This window comes from Monodon monoceros, unplaced genomic scaffold (genome assembly GCF_005190385.1).
Source record: "Monodon monoceros isolate NGI ecotype Baffin Bay Population unplaced genomic scaffold, NGI_Narwhal_1 Super_Scaffold_18, whole genome shotgun sequence".
NCBI lineage: Eukaryota > Metazoa > Chordata > Mammalia > Artiodactyla > Monodontidae > Monodon > Monodon monoceros.
The window spans coordinates 120083486-120108422 of record NW_021703774.1 but is presented as its reverse complement, the minus strand read 5'-3'; the positions used below and the strand labels follow the sequence as shown (position 1 = coordinate 120108422).

General features: G+C 40.2%; 1 protein-coding gene across 4 annotated transcripts in view; it reads right to left on the bottom strand.

Annotated features, from left to right (window-relative positions):
• Nucleotides 1-23474, bottom strand: part of PTGER3 (prostaglandin E receptor 3) — a 125876-nt gene extending 102402 nt beyond the window's left edge. Inside the window, exon 1 of one of the 4 annotated variants that reach the window (XM_029231034.1) lies at nucleotides 22339-23474. In XM_029231034.1, the coding sequence (XP_029086867.1) occupies nucleotides 22339-23232 (894 nt within the window). In that variant the 5' untranslated portion in view covers nucleotides 23233-23474. The remainder of the gene's footprint in view (nucleotides 1-22338) is intronic. The other 3 variants (XM_029231035.1, XM_029231033.1, XM_029231032.1) reach the window with 3 other exon arrangements.
• Between the last annotated feature and the right edge of the window lie 1463 nt (nucleotides 23475-24937).

Here is a 24937-nt window from a genome sequence, read left to right as displayed (position 1 = left end):
AAATAGAGACTAAAAAAACAATAGAAAACAGACTCATCGATACAGAGAAAAATTGGTTGCCAGAAGGGAGGGAGGTGGGAGCACAAAATAGTTGAAGGGGATTAAGAGGTACAAACCTTCAGTTATATAATAAATAGTAACGGGGATGTAATATACAGCATAAGGAATACGGTCAATAATATTGTAATAACTTTGTATGCGACAGATGGTTACTAATGTATGCAAATGTCAAATTATTATATAGTGCACCTAAAACTAACATAATATTGTATGTCAACTACATTTCAATAAAACATAAAAATCAAAGAAGTCTACAAGTAATAAATTCTGGAGAGGGTGTGGAGAAAACCCTCTTACACTGTTGGTGGGAATGTAAATTGGTATAGCCACTATGGAGCACAGTATGGAGGTTCCTTATCAAACTAAAAACAGGGCTTCCCTGGTGGCGCAGTGGTTGGGAGTCCGCCTGCCGATGCAGGGGACACGGGTTCGTGCCCCGGTCCGGGAGGATCCCACATGCCGCGGAGCGGCTGGGCCCGTGAGCCATGGCCACTGAGCCTGCACATCCGGAGCCCGTGCTCTGCAACGGGAGAGGCCACAGCAGTGAGAGGCCCGCGTACCGCAGAAAAAAAAAAAAAAACTAAAAACAGAGTTACCATATGATCCTGCAGCCCCAATATTGGGCATATATCTGGAGAAAACTATAATTTGAAAAGATACATGTGCCCCAATGTTCATTGCAGCACTATTTACAATAGCCAAGACATGGAAGCAACCTAAATGTCCAAAGACAGATGAATGGATAAAGAAGATTTGGTATATATACATACAAAAGAGTATTACTCAGCCATAAAAAAGAATGAAATAATTCCATTTGTAGCAACATGGATGGACCTAGAGATCATCATACTAAGTGAAGTAAGCCAAAGACAAATATCATGTGATATCACTGATATGTGGAATCTGAAAAAAAAAAAAGATACAAATGAACTTATTTATAAAACAGAAACAGACTCACAGATTTAGAGAATGAACTTATGGCTACTGGGGGGGAAGATGAGGGGAAGGGATAGTGAGGGAGTTTGGGATCAACATGTACACACTGCTATACCTAAAATGGATAAACAACAAGGACCTACTGTATAGCACAGGGAACTCTGCTCAATGTTGTGTGCTAGCCTGGATGGGAGGGGAGTTTGGGGGAGAATGGATACATGTAACGTATGGCTAAGTCCCTTTGCTGTGCACCTGAAGCTATCACAACATTGTTAACTGGCTATACTCCAATATAAAATAAAAAGATTAAAAAAAGCAAAACAGAAATAGACCCACAGACATAGAAAACAAATTTATGGTTACCAAAGGGGTAGGGGCAGGATAAATTAGGTTGGGATTAGCATATACACACTACTATATATAAAATGGATAACCATCAAGTACTTACTGTATAGCACAGGGAACTATACTCAAAATTTTGTAATAACCTATAACAGAAAAGAATCTGAAAAAGAATATATATATTCTTTTAGTATTAGCATGGGAACTTCCTGACATTATTTTCTTTTTCCCAACACAAAACACTCCCTCATAAAATTTACCAGCTTTCTTTATAGTTAATTCTCATTCTGTTGTTGACTATAAATAGGGGCTAGGTAATTGTGCAATGCCAGATCCACAACTTGAGGGGAGTAAAGTGTCACACAGTGGCATCCATTTTTCTTTGACATTAAGAAGAACTTTCTATGATTTCCTGACTGTGACAGGAAGCTCAGCCTCCAATGCCTCAACCTTTTTAAAGAGAACTGTATTAACTGGGTTTAACTTCCACTTTTATTGCTTGGCCTTTGTGAGGGGGGGAAAGTGACAACCAAAATTTTTGATGACTATCCTTTTGGGTTTCCAAGTAGCAGCACTGAAGACATTGATTCCTGCAACCCATTCACCTTCCAGGTTTGCTGTGTTAACAGATATGGACGTATATTGTAACCTGACTTATAGTAAGTACTGTGTAAGTATTAGTTGTTATTGTTTTGGTATTATTAATATTCAGATGTTAAACATAATAAAAGGAAGCATAAAAGGTCCCTTCACTGTCACCTCTTAGCTAGTACATGAATTCCAATGAAGAAGAATGTGGCTATGACACACGACAGAATGGTAACTTGCCATGTCCAGTAGAGGTACAAGTCCCTTTTTGACTCCATCATCCATTAAGGTTTATGTAGCAGCCTTTTAATACATCTTCACAATCACTCTTTCCTTTCAGGCACTATGTAGATGGCAGATGAACACCATCAAGTACCATGTGATATTTGCATTACAAATGATAAACTTTATTTTTCAAAATGCTCTTCTGAAAAGATTCTGCTTTCCATTTTCAGGAAATCAGACTTTACAAAATCACATAAATTATAGTTAACACTTACAATTTTTTACCAGATTTGAGCAAAGTTTGAGGAAGATTAAATTCATATTATATGTAATGCAGGAACATGGAACTTGTAACCTGTTCATCTTCTATGTTTTCCCACATTCAGCTGCTTTTTTCTCATCTGTTGATTTAGTTGGATTCATACCATTTCGTCCAACAGCAAAGTAAATAATAGGAACCAGAATTAAGCAAACATGAGGAAGAAATCTATTTTTCCCATGACTCAAATGCCAAACTCTTATGAGAATTATACGCTTCTATGGAAGATAAACAGATCCTCCATTAGCTCCCTCTCTCTTTAACCTGTGAGTTCCGAGAGGAATTTTATTGCAGTACTAATTTCCCAGGGGAGATCTTAAAAAATTAATAGGAGTAATTGTAAAATTATTCCTGTTATTATCTTAGGGACTTTTGTTGATTTCATTTAAAAACCTATATTTGATGTAAATATTTTCAAGAATAATTTTGCAGGAATTAGTGAACAGATATTATTGGGAGTTGGAAATATCCAGCTCCCCACCCCATTGAACCAGAACAGCTTTGTTTGTATGTGTTACTCTAAAGATACTTACTGAAGTAGTTTTCCTAGATAAAACAATTGGAAGATCATTGGTCTAATGCAGCTCTGTCCAAAAGAAAATAATTCAAGCCACAAATGTGAGCCACATGTATACTTTTAAGTTTTATAGTAACCACATTTTAAAAAGTAAAAACATGTAGAATTGATTTTAATAATATTTTTAAATTTATCAAATATATCTGAAATATTATTTCAACATGTAATCAATATAAAAATTATGAGATATTTTACTTTCTTTTTGTACATAATCTTCAAAATCTGATATGTATTTTACACTTATATCTCAATTTGGAGTATTCATATTCAAGTGTCCAATAACCAAGTGCTCCGGGCTACCATATGGGACGGTGCATGTCTAGTGCTTTATACTTTTTGACGGCCTTCCACCTGTATCCTCTCAATTAAACTGCATAGATGTCATCACTATAGTGTCCATTATTGGTTGCCTGTTCAACATCCAGTCTCCCATCTCTGCTTCTCCCGTCACATCTATTTTCATTGAAGACTAAGTGCTTCAGGGCTGACCCCATCCCTAGCTACTGGAAGTGTCTGCATCAGGGATGATGATATGACCCCATACTAGGAAATAAGTCCCATGAGGAAGTTCCCTAAGGACATCTGGGGAAAAGTTTCTTCATTTTTAGGGGAGAGCCATAGAAAAAAACACGGCTTCTCTCTCCTGCTAGAGGTGAACTAGGAAGCATGTACTAGCAACCACCCTACTACCTGAGGGGAACAAGCCATAGGATGAGGCCAGACTGCAAAAGAAGGGGCAAGCTGGATGACAATGCTGAGCTTCTGGATTAATCAACTCTGAAGGCTGCCCCAACTCTGGGTTTGCAGTTATGTTTTTTATTCTGAAGATACCATATTATACCATCTCTAATAACAACTGAGGGCAACATAAATATACGGAAACTTTTGAGCATATTTTGAAGCATGTTTTTCCCCCCCCTTTGTTAGTTTTATTGTTTCCCTATTGTTGCTAAAATTCCTCGTTGTTTAAATGTTATCCCCAGGGCACCTTTCCAAATAATCTTTTTGTTTTTTTCTTCTTTGGATACCAGGCATTGTAACAGCTGTTTTCTACCCACTGCTTCTAAATAACTTCTCTCTTGTTTTACAAAAACAATGCCGTTTCTCCCATCCTTGTATTTTTCAGTCTTTCTAAGAATTTTTATTACTAAGAACAATGTGGAAACAATAAAAGTTAACAAATAAAAGGAAAGGTGTAAAGTTTTTTAAAAAATGCTCACAGTTTTACTGTATTAATTAGTACCATTTTTCATTAGATACAAGCTGTACTGGTGGCTTTGGAATAAAAAAGAGTTGGGTTTGATTTGCTCAATACCATTTACCAACTGTGGGACTTAAAGCAAGTTTCTTACCCAGCAAATGAAAAAGTAATATAATAAAATAAAATAGATAAATATCTTCTACCTTGAAAAATTTATGTGAAGATTAAAAACCATGTAACATATGTAAAACTCTTAAGGCCAAATTTAAACCTCAATTTTCTGATTCCAAATCTAGCGTCCTCTTCAGTTTATTGCAACTTCATTTCTTCATTCATTCCACAATCATTTATTGAGTGCCTGCTATGGGCTACGGAGATTTATAGACAAATATGGCAAGGTCTCTGCTCTTTAGCAGTTTACAGTTTATAGTACATCAGGCGAATAAATGGATATTAACAAGAGGGAGGCCATTTCATTTAGCGGTTTATTACATAGGCTATAAAGTCAGACAAATCTAGATTTGAAGGTCAGCTCTGCTTTTTGTTAACTTTGTGACCTTGGGAAAGTTACTTAACATCTAAAAACCAATTTCCTCATCTGAAAAAGGAGATAAGAGTATCCTCTTGTAGTGCTGTTGACAGAAGAAAATGAGATTATGTCTGTGAAATGCTAAGCTCAGTGCCTGTTGTAAAGCAAGCACTTGTCTACTGTGGGCAATCATCCTCACTGTCATAATAAACACTACGACAATTGTAAATATAACTGTGCATAATTAAGTAAAAAGGGTATGTGCATGCACTATGGAGTATAGAAGCAGAGCATTTGAATCAGTCTCCAGGATTAGGGAAGCTCTGTCCCCTAAAACAGCAGAAGCTTCTGGAGAGTTTTGAAATACGGAGTTCACACTTCTAAGTGTGAAATTGTGCGAGTCATTCTAGGAACTTCAGATTGATTTCTATGACTGAAGATAGGGATGCTGGGGGAGGAATGGAAAATGAGAGGTAAATGTGGCCAAATCCAAGATCTTAAGGATTAAACTAAGGAATCTGAAGCCTTTTAATCTGGGTGAGAGGGTGCTGGATGGAAACATGCCTGAATTCCATGTTAGAGAGTCACTGTGAACACACTAAGGTTCAGTAAGGTTCAGGCTCTTTTTCTTCTCTATAATTATAAGAAAAAAAAAAAAGGACGAAAGCAGGTTTGCAAGAATCCCAATTGTACTGTATCATGCTAGAAGTTTTAAGACTGTCAAAACAAATTTTCTAATTTTGACTTTAGTCAAACACTTCCCCACTAAGCAATGAGAACTCAATAAACAGTTTTATTTGTTTTATAAATAGTTTTGTAAAAAGAATAATATTTGTGAATTGTACTAGCTGAAAAATGTTTGCCTAGTAAAACTTTACCACTGTATGTGAGCGTTCTAAACCTGAAGAGACAGACAGGATGAAATTGATGCTGCCCCTTAACAGAAAAAACCTCCTAAATTGTAGGTACCATGTTGAATGGAATCCTTTAACAGTCTGTTGTAGGACAAGCAAAATTTCTTGTCATTTCTACAGGGATTTTGACAGTATGTTCTCTAGAAACCCAAGCTCCTAAGAAGGGCAATCAATTAATCAATGAACGAAGATACTGCAGGAAACCTTTAATCACTGTAATTATATGACCCATCCAGTTTCTGTGATTATTGACTATTCTCAATCAATCTGTTCTTTTTTGTGTGACATTTTCAATGAAGTAACTTGAAAACATTTTAGTAAACTAATAAAGAAAAGACAACCAACGTGAAAGAGATTTTTACAGCATAAAAAATCTAGCTGCTACCAATTTCTAGGGGTAGGATTGGGGAGAATTTTTTAATTGTTTAAATTTTAGTGTGTGCAACTGAAAGATGAGGATAAAAATACCAAACTGATAAACTTGTGAAGACTAAGTGAGATAATAAACTAATTCTCAAGTACTTCTTGCATATAGTAGGCATTCAATAAATATGTCCTTTTGTTTTGTGGGTCTTTTCAGCTTCCTCTCCACCAGTCTCACTACACTCCAACTCCCCAATAAATGACATGAACACACACATACACACAACACACACAGGTGTTGAAAGATACAACATTACTGTCATAATGTTTCTAAGGATGAATTAGATGATAACAGTGAACTCCCATCTTTTATTATTAATGCCCCAATTTTGACGAACTTTTTCTATATATTCTGGGTGGGAGAGAAATCTCAGCATATACCTCTCACTATCAGTTCCTACTTCGAAAACAAGTTGCTGCACGTGCCTAATCCTTCTTCTAGTAACCCCTTCATATAGCCAGGGGGAAAAAAGCAGTCAGGTTTGCCCCCAGAACACAGAGACACAAAGAGCAATGGAGTTTGTAGTTCATCCTAGCAGCACACAGCAAACTGTTTTGCAGCAAGATCTTGGCAGTGTGGCCTCATGCTCAGTATCTAGAATAGTCTGTGTCCTGCCTCTTCTAAACCTGGCCTGCCAGCTTTCCCTCCGATATCCTTTTTACATAGGCCCTTTGTGCTTGGAGTCAGATTCTGCTGTTTGCAACCAAGAATCAAGTTGAGGGAGAAGACAAGAGATCTGATGTCAGAGGATATTTCTGCACTTCCTGAAATTGATCTACAGCAGAATTTAATTACAAATAGATGCTAAAGAAAAAAAAATCAAGATGTTCCCTAATATCTTTTATAGAACAAAAGAGAAGAAATTAAGAAATTTACTTCTGGATCCAGGCAAATCCTTAATCTATTCTGGAGGAAATTATTACCATTAAGTAAATTCAAAAATATGCCACCCAGCCTGTGGGCTGTTAGCACATCCACTGATTTATAAAGAGAAAGTCACAGATTAACATCAAACCCAGACTGCAATTCACCCTTTATGGAAAAATCAAGAAAGAGCTTCCTTTTTCTTCTCCTGTTGCCTCACTGTGGTGTTGATGGCATATTTGTGAGCTTTCAGAGCCTTATACAGCTACCTCTGCTCCATTGGAAACTTCACATTACACTATTAGCTCACTTCTGGACAATTCTCTGAGCCTAAATCTTTTATCATAGCTTAACAAAACTCACAATAGTCTTTGAAGATGAAGTGCGGTCCTGAAACTTTATGTCATGTATAACTGTTTCTTGTACTTACAAAAAAAAAAAATAATAAAGAAGAAAGAAGGAGTGAGGGAGGGAGGGCCAAAGGGAGGAAGAGAGGAAGAAAGAGAGAAAGAAAGAGAGGAAGGAAGGAAGGGAGGGAGGGAGGGAGGGAGGGAGGGAGGGAGGGAGGGAGGAAGGAAGGAAGGAAGGAAGGAAGGAAGGAAGGAAGGAAAAGAAATTTGTTGAAACAGTCCTTCAAGAAGACATTGTCACTGAAATACTGTATTGCCACAAAGGCAAAATTAAACCCCTACATGCAGGCTGTAAATATAAACCTATTAACCTAAAGCTCTGAAAAAAAGTATATGGGACTTAGCCAATGAGCTGCAAAGTTATGTTTTAGGTTGGTACCTTAGAAGCAGAGCCTGAATTGGAGATTCTGACACAGGCAAGAAGTCAAAGTGAGAGATACAGAAAGAGAGAGTCCTGGCTTCTGTCTTCCACAAGGCCACCTCCACTCTGGGCACCCCCAGCAATTTATGTAAATCAAGAAATCCTCCCCCCACCCTTTTTTTTTCTTCTTAAACTAGCTTGCTTTAGCTTGGTCTGGATCTTCTTTGGGGATGATGATTCTTATAACATCCTACTATTGTATAAGCAAACTTTGCTTATTTCCCTTTCTCTCTGACTATTCCAACTCACATCTCAGAAAAAAAAAAAAATAGTGCCCATTAGATAGAACTTAATCCTAAATCTGCCCATGGCTAGCTGTGTAAGCCTGGAGTGGTCACTTCCATTTTAAGGAGTCACAAGGAAAGTCATTTGTGGACAGATAGCCACCTCCCTACCAGAGGCTCAGAGAGGAAGACAGGACCCTATTTCTTGTCATAGTTACAGGACAAGGATTAGAGAAATCACAGAATGTCTTATAAACTCTTATCTCCAAAATGCTCTATGTGAATATATCCACTTCTCCACTCCAACCTCAGCTGTCATTGACCCTCACTTGGAGAACTTCAACACCTTCTATCTGGTCTCCCTGCTCCCACTCTGGCCTTTCTGCAATCCAGTCTTCAAACAACTTTGAGAAGGATCTTTTAAAAATGTAAATCCAATAATGTCACTCCCTTGCTTCAAGTCTTCCAGTGTTCTCTTAAAATCATATCAAAACTCCTCTGCATGGTCTCACACAATCTGGATCCCAACACGGTCTCTGACTGCAATTCATGGCACTCTACTCTCTCCCTGCTCATCTCACTTCAGCCACACTGGACTTCTTTCTATCCCTTGAGCCCACCTTGAGGTGAGGGCCTTTGCTGTTCCTTCTGCTTAGAATGTTCTTCCTGGAGATCATTCATACCTGGTTCTTTCCTTTCACTCAGATCTCAGCTTAAATGTTACCTCTCATTTAAGAGGCACCTTTCTCTCAATACCCCATCTACAAAAGTTTCCCAGCCTTCCCTCTATCACATCACATTGCTTTATTTTCTCAACAGTATTTATCACAATCTGGCTTTCATCTAATTTAGTGATTGACTTTCTCCTTCCACTAGAATGCATGTTCCCCGAGAGCAGGAAACTAGTCTGCCTATTTAACTACTATATTTCCAGCACCTAGAACTGTGCCTAACACAGTAGTTACTCAATAAACAATCACTGAATGTATGAATGGATAAATTCTGAATGGTCCCCAGCTTTTTTCCTATATTCAAAATTGACATGGAAAATAATGTTGCTTTTTTGAGTCACAACCTCAAGTTTCTCCAGGGAATCATTCAGTAAACAACACATTCCTTGAGGACAAGGACCATGCCATTGTTCTGTCAGGTTGTAGCACAGTGCCTCGCACACAACTGATATTCAATAAAGTGTCACTTAAATGAATTAACACATCATGACTCCTGCCCCTGACATTGTCAAGATAATTTCATGTTATTTTACTGTTTATTTACATTGATTTAGTAGAACTCCTTGATACCTAACTTAGAAGTATAGTGTCATATAACTTTAAAAATAAAAGATATCTCTAATTAAATTTAGTATTGTTCCACATAAACCAAGGACAAGAATCAGCAACACTCCAATTCAACCAATATAAGGGAAATTAAATTTTTCTAATAGAAAGAACAGCTCAAGATGAATTGGGCTACATTGAGTCACCATGGCTTGGAGAAAAGAGCTTGGCCATTGATTCCCAGTTTGACTGCTTACGTTGAGTGTTACCTTGAATGAATCACTCAACCTCTTTTAGCTTTGGTTTCTTCGTTATCTGTATATTGGAACCTCATAGGGTTGTTGTAAGAAATAAAGAAAATTATTTGTGAGAAAGAGCCCAGAACATGAATGTAAGGCCTGAAACCATAAAGCTCCTAGAGGAAAACATAGGTGGTAAGCTCTTTGACATAGGCCTTCGTGATGATTTTTTGAATCTGATACCCAAAGCAAAAATGAACAAGTGGGACTACATCAAATTAAAAAGTTCTTCACAGCAAAGGAAACCATCAACAAAATGAAAAGGCAAACAACTGAATGGAAAAAAAAATTGTAATTCATATATCTGATAAGGGACTAATATCCAAAATACATAAGGAACTCATACAACTAAATAGCAAATAAACAATCATTTAAAAATGGGCAGAGGATCTGAATAGACATTTTTCCAAAGAAGACATACAGATGGCCAAAAAACACATGAAAAGATGCTCGACATCACTAATCATCAGGAAAATGCAAACCAAAGTTACAATGAGATATTACCTCACATCTCTTAGAATGGCTACTATCAAAAAGATAAGAATTAACAAGAGCTAGTGAGGATGTGAAGAAAAGGAGACCCTTGTGCACTGTTGGTGGGAATGTAAATTGCTGCAACCACTGTGGAAAATGGTATGGAGGTTCTTCAAAAAATTAAAAATAGAGCTACCATACAATCCAGCAATTCCACTTCTGGGTAGTTATCGAAGAAAACAAAAACAATAACTTGGAAAGATATATGCATGCTCATGTTCACTGCAGTGTTATTTACAATAGCCAAGATACGGAAACAAAGTGCCCACTGATGGATGAATGAATAAAGAAGATACACCCACACACACAATGGAGTATTACTAAGTTACTCAGTCATGAAAAAAGACTAAAACTTGCCAATTGTGACAAAATGCATGGGCTTCCAAGGCATTATGCCATGTGAAATAAGTCGGAGAAAGACAAATATCACATGTTCTCACTTACATGTAAAATCTAAAAAAATAACAACAACCAAGCTCGGAGACAGACAGAACAGATGGGTGGTTAACAGAGGTGAGGGTGAGGGTGAGAGAAATGGGTCAAAAGGTAAAAAGAAAAAAATTAATAATAATATTAAAAACACTTAAAATGAATATACTAGATTCATTTGTGTCAACATGGATAAATCACAAAACATCACTGTTAATTGAAAAAAGGCAAACTGCAGAATAATATGTATAATATGACACCATTTTGTAATATACACACAAACAATACTAAAACAGTGTTCTGGAAAATCATAATAGTGATGACTTCTGGAAACTGAGGAGAAGAAGTATCTGTCACAGTCGGAAGTGGGATAATGAAGCTAACATTTATTAAGTGCTTATTAGTGTGATATGATGTTTAAGTGTTTTACATATATTATTACATTTGATCATAAAAGAAAGAGAGAGAGAGAGAGAGAGAGAGAGAAAGAAAGGAAAAGAAAGAAAGAAGGAAAGAAAGAGCCTAGCACAATGCTTGCCTCTAAGAAAATTTTTTGTCCCCCTTAAAAAGCAATAAATTTCCTATAAGTAAAGGTATTCAAACAAAGCTTGGACAATTTCACCAAGAATATTCTAGAAAGAGATCAAACAAAACATTTGTTTTACTAAATGACCTTTTATAAACCAAGAGATTTTATAAGGTCAACCTTCTTATTTTACAAACATACAACAGAAGTATAGACAAGCAATACAGCTTGTGCAAGATGAAATACAAATTCTTATTTCTAATTTTCAAGGCAATCTACCAACGCACTCCTCCCTCCCTTATCCCTCAGTCCCTATTTGACTCATAATATTTCTTGACTTTCTCAAGCATACTTCAACAAAAACAGATTTGCTTACCATTTCCAGCACACCTGGCTCAATTTTTCCCTCTGTGCTTCTGCACTGACTCTCACTCCCACTGCCAATTCTATATCAAGCTATGCCTCTCCTTCTTTCAAAGCAACACTTAAGGAAAAAAAGTTTATCCTTATTAATGTCTCTACATCTCCAACTGACCTCAGTACTCAAGGGCTCTGATGCCTCACTTTTCTAATTCATAAGGCAACCTGAGTGATCCTCTTAATACACAAAACAGAACAAATCACTCCCTTACTCAAAGCTAGTTGTTTTCTATCGTACTTGAGATAAAAATCTATAAACTCCCAAACAAAAATGACAGGGTTCTACATGGTTTGGCCCTGTCTACCTCCCTGGCTTCACCTTAAAGGCACCGCCCATTTTATTCACTCTAATGTACCCATCTGGCCCTCTTTAAGTTACTCTAATGCTTCCAGCTCTTTCCTACACTGATAGCTTTGCAAGCTGCTCTTTCTTCCTCAAGTAACATCTTTCAAGATTCACCATAAATGACATTTTCTTAGGGAAGCACTCCTTAACCACCCCTGCATCCACCAATGCATCAAGAGAAGGTCCTCTTTGACACTTTCCCAAAGCACCTTTTTCTTGCCTTCATAACACACCCATTGTTTTAATGATGTATGTAAGGGAATGTCAGAAGCTGCCCCCTCTTCTCTGTTCAGATGGGCAGAGCAACTCACATTGGAGCAGATGTTACAGAAGTAAGAAACATTTACTTTGGTAAATGTAGAATGAGTAGATTTACACAGTGGAAACTTGTGTGGTACAACAAAGGAAAATCTATGCAACACACCTGGTATAAATTGCTGATCACTTGGAAAGAGGTAGACCATCATATTTTCTGGAAAAAAGAGGCTGAGAAATCTAACCTCCTCTCCCAATATCTGAAGCCAAGAAACTTAAAGCACAGTAACTTTGGCTACATTCAGTAGAGGGAAAAGACATGGAAAGCCTTAAAAGAAAATTTACTGGAAGAGAAAGACAAACTTGTGTGGGGATGATCTGAGTACAACCCAGAGCCTAAGGACCCAAGAGGGAAGGTTGGTTCCAGGCAGTATGTGGCCTGAGGTCAGCTACTTTCTGGGTCCTTACCCTGTAGCACAGTGGTTGCGCTCCAGGGAATTGCTGGTGAGCTTCAGGCCTGAAGTTATGGGTGTGAATTAATGTGCTCTCTAATGATTGCGCCCAAGCATGGACCCACTACAGCCTGGACAGGGACGTGCTCCATCAGGGCCTCACAGCAGCAGTGGACCAGCACTGCCCTTCAGCCCAGATAAGGCCAACCTGCAAAAGCTGTACCACGTGGCAGTGAAAGCAACCAGGGTAATGACCCATCAGACTGGTTACATTTGTTTATTGGAAGGATTGTTTATTCACTGTCAGTCTACCTTAGTGGATTGAAAGCTTCATGGAAGAAGCTAACATGTCTGTTTGGCTCACTCTCAGGGTACAGCACAGATGGCACCCTGCTCCACAAGGACTGTCATGCACATAGAACATGATGTGAAGAGTGCCCCCTACAGCCATGTAACCGTTCAGCACCTACAACCGTAGGCGTCAGCCCTGGTTACCACCGTATCACCAGAGTGGCAGGCACGTAGCAAGCAGTAAATATTCACAGAATAATTGTATAACAGAATGCATGATCTACTCTGTCCATTTGCATACATTTGTATGATTTTTCTTAAGAAGTCTTTGGGTATGTTCCCCCACATATTTAATATAGTATGTCCAAAAGGAACGATTTTATTTATTTCGAGCCACAGGAAGTCAGAACCGGAAGGAAGGTTAGAGTGATAACTGTTTTATCTTACTGATGAGGAAAGGGAAAACCAGAAAGATACAGTGACTTTTATCCTGCGGTAAAAAAGCCAAGACGAGAACCCTGGGCTCTTGCCTTCCAGTGCCTTATTCTATGGCCCTCACCTGCTTCTTCAATCACTTTCTCTTTTTTTTTTTAAACATCTTTATTGGAGTATAATTGCTTTACAATGGTGTGTTAGTTTCTGCTGTATGACAAAGTGAATCAGTTATACATATACATATATCCCCATATCTCCTCCCTCTTGCATCTCCTTCCCTCCCACCCTCTCTATCCCACCCGTCTAGGTGGCCACAAAGCACCGAGGTGATCCCTGTGCTATGTGGCTGCTTCCCACTAGCTATCTATTTTACATTTGGTAGTGTGTATATGTCCATGCCACTCTCTCACTTCGTCCCAGCTTACCCTTTCCCCTCCCCGTGTCCTCAAGTCCATTCTCTACATCTGTGTCTTTATTCCTGTCCTGCCCATAGTTTCTTCAGAACCTTTTTTTTTTTTTTTTGGATTCCATACATATGTGTTAGCATGCAGTATTTGTTTTTCTCTTTCTGAATTACTTCATTCTGTATGACAGACTCTAGGTCCATGCAGCTCTATTTACAATAGCCAGGACATGGAAGCAACCACTTTCTCTTGCTCTTCTTACGAAACACAGGCAGAGGTCACTAACTGCTGTTTGTGCCTTTGACTGCTGAGGCAATAGTCTATTTGGAGAAATACGGATGTGTGTGGTCTACTTGACCCAAACAAGGTGGTTGGTAGCAGGATGTTATCAGGGAAATTTCATACATGAAGACCACAATGAAAGCTCCACTCTACTGTCTGGTGAATTTTTCAAGACATGCCGTATCTTTCAGAATCTCTCTTTCAGCTTTAACAACATACTCCTTTTTCCAAATTTTCATGAATTTCACCAAGAGCAGCATATTCTCAACCACAGAAAATGACACACTGAGTATTCAGAAAGAGGGACAGAAAAATCAAATTTACTTTTAGGAAATAAAAGATTAGTAAAAAGTGTATTTTTAAAATTATACTTTATTTTTATTAGATCAATAATTGCTTAAAATAAATATGCTTCCAGTTCCAATTTGGCCTTCTGTCTTTGTATTATCAAGATTTTTAAAAATAGTAATGCTATTTGGTGTAGAATTTATCCTATACTTATATTACATGACTCTTACCTTAATTAGTATCTAATTTCCTTCTTTCTAACAGAATTAAAGTGTGAAAAACCAAGCCTCCTCTTCTGTCTCTGCCACCATCTTTCATTTTTAGAGTTACAGTCCTCAAACACCTATCATAAAAATCAGTATGGTAAAATAATATATAGATTTTGAATAAGTGACAAGATCAGCCACTGAAATGTCCTCCTTATAAATGTTGCCCAAGAGTCTGGGAGGGCCATTGGATGGGAAAATTACACTTTGTGCCACTTGCAGATTGCAAATAATATTAATGTCTTGTCAGGACCTGGTCTAACTGTGAGGCAGTTTACAACTCTGTGTTTCTCATGCTGTGGTCTGATTTAAGGCTTGTGTGAACTCAGTTCTGGGCTGTGAGTCAGTGGTGGAGATTCTGTGCAGTCCCAACATTCCTGATCACCTGTGAAGAGATGAGGACAACCAAGGCACAGGTTCTATCCTTAAGAGGTCTGCAGAGTAATCTGACCTAGGACAGCAACTAGATGCACAATTAATTTGACTCATTTACATGAGGACAGGTCTGAGCACACCACGTCCCTGACTGGAAAGACAAGAGACACATTCTAGACAGAGGCCTTCAGAGCACGAGGTAGTGGGCACTCCTCCACGTTCAAGGGAAGGGTGAGATGGGATCCAGCATGTTTTAAATTTAGAGGATTACCTGGCAGCTGTGTGGGCGAAAGAATTCCAGAGCTGAGAGAATGCAGAAGAGTGATGGCGACAGGGGGAGAAGAGGAAGAATGAATTACAGTACCTTGTAAAAATTTATGCACCATTTTTCTTATTTTATTTTTTTCTTTTTTTTTCCTTTATTGGAGTATAATTGCTTTACAATGGTGTGTTAGTTTCTGCTTTACAACAAAATGAATCAGTTATATATATACATATGTTCCCATATCTCTTCCTTCTTGCGTCTCCCTCCCTCCCACCCTCCCTATCCCACCCCTCCAGGCGATCACAAAGCACCGAGCTGATCTCCCTGTGCTAGGCGGCTGCTTCCCACTAGCCATCTACCTTACATTTGGTAGTGTATATATGTCCATGCCTCTCTCTCACTTTGTCACAGCTTACCCTTCCCCCTCCCCATATCCTCAAGTCCATTCTCTAGTAGGTCTGAGTCTTTATTCCTGTCTTACCCCTAGGTTCTTCATGACATTTTTTTTTCTCTTAAATTCCATATATATGTGTTAGCATACGGTATTTGTCTCTCTCTTTCTGACTTACTTCACTCTGTATGACAGACTCTGGGTCCCTCCACCTCACTACAAATAGCTCAATTTCGTTTCTTTTTATGGCTGAGTAATATTCCATTGTATATATGTGCCACATCTTCTTTATCCATTCATCTGATGATGGACACTTAGGTTGTTTCCATCTCCGGGCTATTGTAAATAGAGCTGCAATGAACATTTTGGTACATGTGTCTTTTTGAATTATGGTTTTCTCAGGGTATATGCCCAGTAGTGGGATTGCTGGGTCATATGGTAGTTCTATTTCTAGTTTTTTAAGGAACCTCCATACTGTTCTCCATAGTGGCTGTATCAATTTACATTCCCACCAACAGTGCAAGAGGGTTCCCTTTTCTCCACACCCTCTCCAGCATTTATTGTTTCTAGATTTTTTGATGATGGCCATTCTGACTGGTGTGAGATGATATCTCATTGTAGTTTTGATTTGCATTTCTATTTTTTTCTCAAAAATCACATTCTCCACCACATTTCCCCACCAGTTAACTATAACTAATCAAGCTATGAAACATCACTTGTCTCTTTTCTCCAGTTTCCTGGGGGGAAGGTCTATCTGAAGACAAGAAGTCAACATTATCATCCAGTAAAACATCATAGTAGTATTCCTAATATGGAAGAAATATTCCCTATTATTTTCACATACATTTATTTTGGTTTTCATTACAATGCTGTGAAATAGGCTGAGTAGGTGTTTTTACTCTTATTTTACAAAAAAAAAAGGAAAATAGTTCCCAAAGATATCAAGTAAACTGTCTAAGGTCACACAATGAATTACGTATGTCACTGGGACCAGACGCTGTCTTTTGATTTACGTGCTCAGATATTCAGTTAATAAGATCCTCTAGAGAGGATCAATCAAGGCTCCTCTAACAAAGTGACTGCTAACTTGGGAACTTAACCAGTCCAATATGGGTGACTGCTCGGCAGCAATAGCTGAATGATTGAGGCGTGAAGTGTAAAGTGGGAAAATGGAGACAAAAGTGTTCTGAGTAAAGGGAACAGATTCACCATTCCATAGTGCTACTTCCGTGTGCATGTGTCCCTCTCATGAAAAAAGTCACACACTGTTCAACTGTCATTTCTATGTAAGAATGAATTACTATGTTTACTATAAAAAGTTGACATATACTCAAGAGACAAGATATAAGAGGAATCCCCAAAATTAGGTTCCTTCTTTAGTTACTTTCATTAATCTATGAAAACTGGAATTTTCTAGGGAAAATGGGGACTTGAGAGGCCATCTAATAATCCTCAAGAAGCATGGTAGGAGTTGAAATACAAACTTCTTACTTACCTCTATGATAAGGAATTGAGGGGAAAAGGGAGATTCAGAATGTGACATGCTACAGTTGTAGATCTTAAGAGTTGCAAGGCAAGAATGAGATGCATGTGGAACCCTGGTGGATCATAAAAATGCTACCCGTATGTGAGGAGTTTGAGGGAGGACTTCCCTCCCTGCTTCCCCACACTGTAAGCCAAGGACTAAAAACTGAAACATGACACCCAGTACCCCTCACTACTACCTCTCAGCTCCCCCAGATGAATCATCAATCATCCTCTGTTACAAATGCCTGTAGTGCATATTTCTGACTGTTATTCCCAGAAAACTGATCCTACGGAAACTTTCATAATTGAGTTATTGACCTTTACAGCTTTTTCAAAAGAGAAAGGCCAGTGAGTCACAATTATGCTACAACTCTAGACCATCTGAATTTCTTCAAATATGATGGCTTAAGAATTTGTTTAATTCTTGGCTCTCTCTGACAAACTCAAAATTTAAAAAATCTACATTTTTAAGCCCTTATTTATGCCATTAATTTTCAAGTTATACTTGCTTCTGGATATATCATTTAGATAATCTGCCATCTCCATATGCATGGTGTCCCAAAACCCTAGAAGCCCCCATTCTTATAAAAAACAATTGACCAAGCAGTCTCCTTCCCAAATTTCTCATTCTGGATCATTAAACTTTGATTCTCCCAAATCTCTCATAATTCTCCTGAGCATAACAAATGGAAAAAGACCTTAGATATTAGCTCTACTTTTGCACTTTACAGATAAGAGGATACATAACTTGCCCAGTACTACTATTAGGACCAGAATTCTTGGCTTTTATCTAAGCTAAACAAACAGATCAATGACAACAATAAAAAATTTAAAATAAACTCAGAGTCAGATATCTTGAATTAGAAATCTGGTTCTAATATTCTTTATACTTGAGTTCTTCATCTGAATGATGTAGAAAATAGTGGCAATCTCACAGCATGCAGTTAAATGAGGTAATATATGTGAAAATATTCACCTCAAAGAATAGGACACAGTAGATGTGTAAGAAATGTTTGGTGAATCAATCACTCCTTAAATTGACCATTTCTAACAGCAGTAGTTCTCTCTTACATTTCTTTCTCTGACTTATCTCTTCCCACGGTATCTACCCTTAGAGCCTAACCCACCTGCAGAAGCAAGTTGTAACTGATCTCACTTTCCCATTTTCCAGTCCAAATCTATCCACACACTACAGCCCTGCCAATGTTTTCAAAACTCATCCCCCTATTCAAAAACCCAAAATGGAGGTTCTATGGCCTACTGGCAAAAGAACACAGTCCTCATCCTGTGTTCATCCTAACTACCTCAATCCGGCCACAGGAACCTTTTCAAACCATTCCTCCCGTGGTTCCAGTGTGCACCCTCTGTATTCATGGGCTGGGTCCACAGACACACACATTCTCAGCCATGAGGTCAAGCTATGCCATCCCAGTTCTTCCTGGAAGCCTACTCTGGCAAATTCAGAGAGACTTTCTTCCCAGAGCCAAAGGCACTATTAATTACATCCAATCTTGTATTGTTCTCTAAGTTTTTCACTCATAAATGTGGAAATTCTACTTCTCTGAACAGATTATAACGCTTTGACCAGTTGTTAATAAGTCTACTTAATATCCCTTCCATAGTGCTTAAAATGTATTGTAGTAAACTCAAAAAAAAAAAAAAGTCTGAGTAATCTCAATTCTTATAAAAACAAATTATAGAAGTTTTTTCCTATAATGTCGATTCACATGTTTAATCATTTTCCCTGAAGCAACATCCTGAACATGGCAGAAATTAATAGGCAGAGAAAATTAGCAATTTGATAATACTTTTTAATACTATAAAATAGCATTACTTCTGTAAAATAATGTATTGCATCCATTTATCGCATGAAGTATATTTAAGACAAATTTCCTTTGTCAAAATATAACCTTAAATTAAAAGAAAACTTACATCTATATTGCAAAACATCTCCTTGAATCAAAGCATTCCTGTCGGCATCTGTGGATGTTGAGCAGGGAATTTGCTAGTTCAAGATTAAAGGCAAAAGTTTCTAAGACTGCTTTTATCCAGTTCCAAAGTTGTAGACAAGAAACTCTGTTCCTCATACCTCTCTTTTCACAATGTTGATAGTTAGCTTTATATCTACTATTTTTAAGACAGCTACAGCCCACGTTGTACCTGTTTGAGGAGTACCAGGTGTACAAAAGTATAAAATGTAGTCATGGCTTCCTCTAAACAACAGCCTCAGGTTATTCCTGCTTCTGGAAACTTGGCTATCATGTCAAACAGCTGGACTATTTGGTGAGTTCATAAAAAAATGTAACAAAAATAATAAGTCAAACAGATTGCATTGCTGAGTCAACTGTCTGATTCCAACAGAATTTGATGCCTCACATAAATATCAACTAAGAACTGTAGTCCATCTACCAACGGTGACATCATTTCCCACTGTAGTCTCACTTAATTTCACATTTTCTATTGTACTTTGTAAAGTTTCTGGGAAAAAAAGAAGGTAAAAAAGCTTTTGTTTGCACCATAGATAAACCCTCAATTTAAGTATTTGCATAGCAGGAACTTGTAGCAGTTGGGATGTTTTCTTATTATGGTATCTCTACTCTGCTAAGTTTTTCAGCAATGACAACTGAATATTATTATAGTCATGATAGTTTTCCAAGATAAGATATACTCAGGGTCTTTTTAAGTAAGGAGTTTGGATAATTAGATTAGTATCCTATGCCCAATTCAGAGAAAGCTAATAGGGAATCTATGTTTTATAGTTAGGAAAAAAGTATAAAAGACAATCTCTCACTTCAACATTAATACACTGAAAATTCAATTCACTAAATTCTAGTGTTTTCATTCTTATAATTCGCTAACCTATTAAGAAAGCAGTTTTGCCAGCTTCTTTCCTTTGAAATAATTCCAACTTTGTACTGTAGATCTTTCTGAAGATAGTTGGAGATTTAATTTCAATGGTGCACAAAACAGAAGATAGAATAATTTCCTTTAGTTTAAAAAATACCTATTTTGGAAACCACGAATTCCTTCTCTTTGATACGATGACATGTTGAATTTAAGTTTAATGTTTTTATAAGAACTGAATGAATAAAGTATCTGATAAAATGCAGCAAACCAACAAATATTTTAATTGCAGCTATTAATTGAAATTAAATAAGATGAATTCCAAATACAGTCTTTCTTAAGAGAGTGAGTTTGGTCATCCTAGATTGCAATTTTCAGAACTGATCTAAAGTCTTCCTAAGGTTGCTATGCTCATCATATTAGGATCAAAAGTTTTGAAATAAAAACCACACTACATAGTTTCTCTTCTACTTAAAAAAAAAAAAATCAACTATAAGTCTGGTTAACTGTATGAGTAAGCATTTTATTTGTATCATTTACCTTTTTTCTTGGATATATAGAGTACAGATATAAAGAGTGTGATAGAACAAACTCAGATATGTCGGCCTCAAGTGACTGTTGTGAAAAATTCAAATACTCTGTTTGCCTTTAAAGTTATGTTAATTATCAACTTTAGCAAAGTGCTTATTATTTAGAACTTTTTTTCCTTCTATTTGGCCACCTACACACCACAGAAGTAAATATGTCTAAAATTGGTGCTGGCTTTGATAAGCCATGGTGATGACATCAGCCTAGGTTCTAGCTCCCAGAATGCATAACTGAGACCTTACAGCGATTTGTGGGCTATGAGGTTCCAACATAACTCTCCTTGTCACCACCTATTACTGATTGGGAGCCAAGACTCCTGCTCTAAATATACTACACCAGTTAAATACAGGTATTTTATAATATCTTTGTTGTCAAATGCAGGGGAGGGTGAGGGGCAAAAGGAACTACAGTTCTCTTATAAAATAGCAGGGATTTAAAACTATACATGGTGTGCACAACAATGTTAATATACTTAATACCATTTAACTGTACACTTAAAAGTGATTAAAATGGCAAATTTCATGTTATGTGTATTTTATCACAATTAAAAAAAGAAAACTACAGGATTTCCCAGGCAGTCCAGTGGTTAAGACTCCATGGTGCCAATGAAGGGGGCACGGGTTCCATCCCTGGTGGGGGGAAGTAAGATCTTGGGTGCCGCTGTGCCTGTCCAAAAAATTTAAAACACAGAAGACAAGAAAAGAAAACAAAAAGAAAAAATATACGTGGGTGGGTTCTGAAAACCGTGCCATGGGATTCAGGAGTTTTTCACAACTGTCTAATAAATTTCCAGGTCCAATATATCACCTGTTATAACCCTGTCACAGTGACCAGATTGCTCTTTCAGGAACATCTACTAAGCCAGGCTGCTTGGGGCCTAAAAAAGCAACCATTCATCAGGAATTAGTAAACAGCACTTACACAAAATGTCTAGCTAAAAGTATCCCAGAGGAAAACATGGAAAGTACGAATGTAAGAGAGAGCGTTAGACTAGGAGCATGTGGAAACTCACTTGCTCCCGAGCTGTGGCCCTCGTGGGGAGCCAGGAAGTGCAGGAACCTCTACTTCCTATCCCAGGATTGGCCTTGCCATCAGCCCTGCGCGGTAGCCACAAGGACAAGCAAAGGCTGGTCAGGGGGAGTTACCAAGTCTCAGGGCCCACTGGCTGACTGTCGGTTCAAGCATTTCCTAGAGGGAGAGGGTGCAGCACAATTCGAAGGGGCTGAGGCTGCCCGAGCGGCAGGACGCTTCTTCACTCTCCTGCCTCCCTTCAGGAGTGAGCCTCTAAGCAACGTGAGCGCTGGCTGCTCTGGGAGGGCAAGCAGTGGCTCAGAGACTGCAAGACGGCTGTGCCTGTCTGCAGTGGGTCGCAGGTAAAGTACTTCTGCAGACTGAAAATCGACTCAACCTGCGAGAGGTATTTGAAATAGGAGAAAACCCAGAGCACCGAGCTACCGTTGTCATCGCCATCCTGCTCCCAATGCACCCGGGAGAAACCTCTATTCCTGCACAAGCACTGAAATGATACCTGGGTATCCTCTTACTCTCTCCCGTTAGAACGTGAGCAGCCCTGTGGTCCCCATGCGTGTACAATCAGAGCCTAATGCGATGCCTGGCACTTGGAAGGGTCTCAGCAAGTAAGTGAGGAGCTCAGCTCTGAAGCCGCGACCAAGATGGCACAAGCAGAGCGCTCTCCAAAGTTCTGTGCTTGCAAACACATCCCTGCAGGTGCTGCCATTTCCAAAAGTCTCCATTGCCCGCCGGCGCGCACGCTCCCACCCCGAACTCCCCACGCCCTGCAACTACCTACCAGCAACGGCGACCAGCAGACCGACAGCACGCACATGATCCCCATTAGCTGGATAGCCGTCTCGGTCGTGATCCGGCCCCACTGGGCGCTGGACTGCGACGCCGTGGCCTTGGCCCGGCAGCGGGACACTAGGGCCTTAATGGTGGCCAAGTTGCAGGCGAAGGTGACTGCCAGCGCTGACAGCCCCAGGAAAGCAAAGGAGGAAGCGAAGAAAATGTTGCCCCGGTTGTGCGAAGGGCTAGTCCCATTGCCCCCTGCCCCGGTGTTAATGAAGCACCACGTCCCGGGCCACTGGATGGTGTACTGACCCACGCCCAGCACCGGCAATAGGGCGAAGGCGAGCACCGCCAGCCACACGCCGAGCAGCACGGCGCGGGTGGAGCTAGTCTTCATGTGGCTCGAGTACCAGTGCGGCGCCCGGGTGGCCAGCGCCCGCTCGACGGCCATGGCGCTGGCGATGAAGAGAGAAGAGAGCCCAAAGACGGTCATGATGAGTCCGAAGAAGGTGCACAGCCTCCCAGACGGGTCGAGCTGCTCCCAGCGCTGGTGGGACAGGTACAGGACGATGACCACCGGGCTGGTGAGCAGCTGCCCGACCAGGTCGGTGAGCGCCAGCCAGCCGATGCATAGCAGGAACGACTTCTTGCGCTTGCTCTCCCGGCGCCGGTAGCTCTGAGACACGAGCAGCATGGCCAACGCGTTGCCCACGAAGCCAGTGATCAGCATGGTCATCGGGAAGGCTACAGACACCGAGCCGAAATCCTCGCCGGGCCCCGCGGGACGCGTTAGGTTGCTCCGCGCCTCAGCGGAGCGCTCCGGCGCCCAGATGCCGGGGTAGGAGTGGTTGAGGCGCGTGCAGAAAGGGGAACTCGCATGGCCCCGCGTCTCCTTCATACTGTCTTCGAGGTGAGGAAGGAACGGAGCCCTGAGAGCAGCGACGAGAACTGGCAGACCGGACGCGGGAGGCGGCGGTTGTCAGTGGAGACTGGGGCTGGGGCTGGGGCTGGGGCCGCGGCGGAGCTGCCCTCCATGGTGCGGGGCTCAGCCGCCGCCTCACTTCGCCACTTCGGCGGCGGCGGCGGGGCTTTCCGGAGACACAGGCAGCCGCGCAGTCGGCTCCGGGATGCGTCCGGCTCCCAGGCGTGTGGAGGTGCCCGGCCGGTCCTATAAGCCCGAGGGGGGCGGGGCGCCCGTGGGTGTCGGCCAAAGTGCTGTGGGAGGGGATGCGACAGAAACTGAGCGCCTCTCTCGGCTGCTGCGCGACCAATGCCTTGGCCGCCTGGGCTCGGCAAATCCCCCGGAGGACTCCTCTCGAAATGTTCCAACTCCTGGCCAGAGCGGACGCCCAGCCAGGCCGCCGTGCCCGGCTCCGCGCCTCCTCCGGTTCTCTGCCAGAGGAGCGTCCGTGGGCGGCGGGGGCTACAGTGTCTCCCTGGTCTACCCCACCTCAGTCAAGTTGCCAAGGCGGACCTGAGCGCCGGCCCTCCCCCTTCTCCATCCACAGACGCTTGTGCAAGGACCAGGTCTTCCTCTTGAAGCTCTTTTGTAACCCTGGCAAGTGTCATTCACCTGACGCTGAGCAATCTAAGCAGAACACTCTCCCGTTGCATAGATGAGCCTGAACATTTTCCCCTTTCTGCTTCGGGACTCTAGCATGATCATGAGCGGACCAAGTTGCTCTGTCCCCAGGGGCACACTGAAATTATAAAACTAATAGCGCCTCGAGATTTAAGGGGATAGGTACAGGAAAACAAAATAAAATCAGATGGTCGAATTCAAAAATAAAGAAATCCCAACTACCAACCTACCCCCATCCCCCGCCTAAATTCTTCCCCTTCATTAAAAAAAAAAAAAAAAGTTAGCTAGGGCAAAAGTGACTAGAGGCAGGTGGCAGCCACTCACTACCTCACTCTTCCACTATCTCAGTGCATCTGAGATATTGAAATCAAAGGCTGCTTGCCCTTGGGAGTGAAGGCGGGGTGGGGCGGAGGGAAAAGGCAAGTTCTTACAAAGTCTCCAACCATCTTTCTCCACCCCTGGCCCATTCCTATGCAATTAGGACTGGAAACTGCATTTAGATATTATGTAGGCCTTCACATTTAGTGAAAATGGGCATAATCGCCTAATAACATCTTTTACTAAGCCAATATTTTATGTTTCACAACAATTTTCCCATTTTTTTTCAGACATCCTCCAAGGTCCTGTTGCTATTATTATTATTCCCCTTTTAAGGTGAGGTAACTGAGGCTCCATGAAGTTAAAGGATGTGCCCAAGTCTTTCAGCAATTCTCCAGTCTCCATCTTCTTATTTGAAGCACAGTTTTCTTTACATAGGTACCATAACCACTCTCAACAGGTGAAAATCAGTGGTAAGACCAGCTGTTCTCAAATCTAGGGAAAGCCTGGTTCTTCTGCCTCTTCATCTTGACCGGGAAATGAAAAGATCTTAAAATTTACAAACTTCATTTTTCCTCATATTTAAGAAATTAGACCTAATCATATAGCACTATGAAGACCATTACTCAGACTTCAGCTTGACTTTCAGAGCAAGCCCCGGTCAGTTCAGTTCTTCATGTTGATATTCTTATTGGGTGTAAAT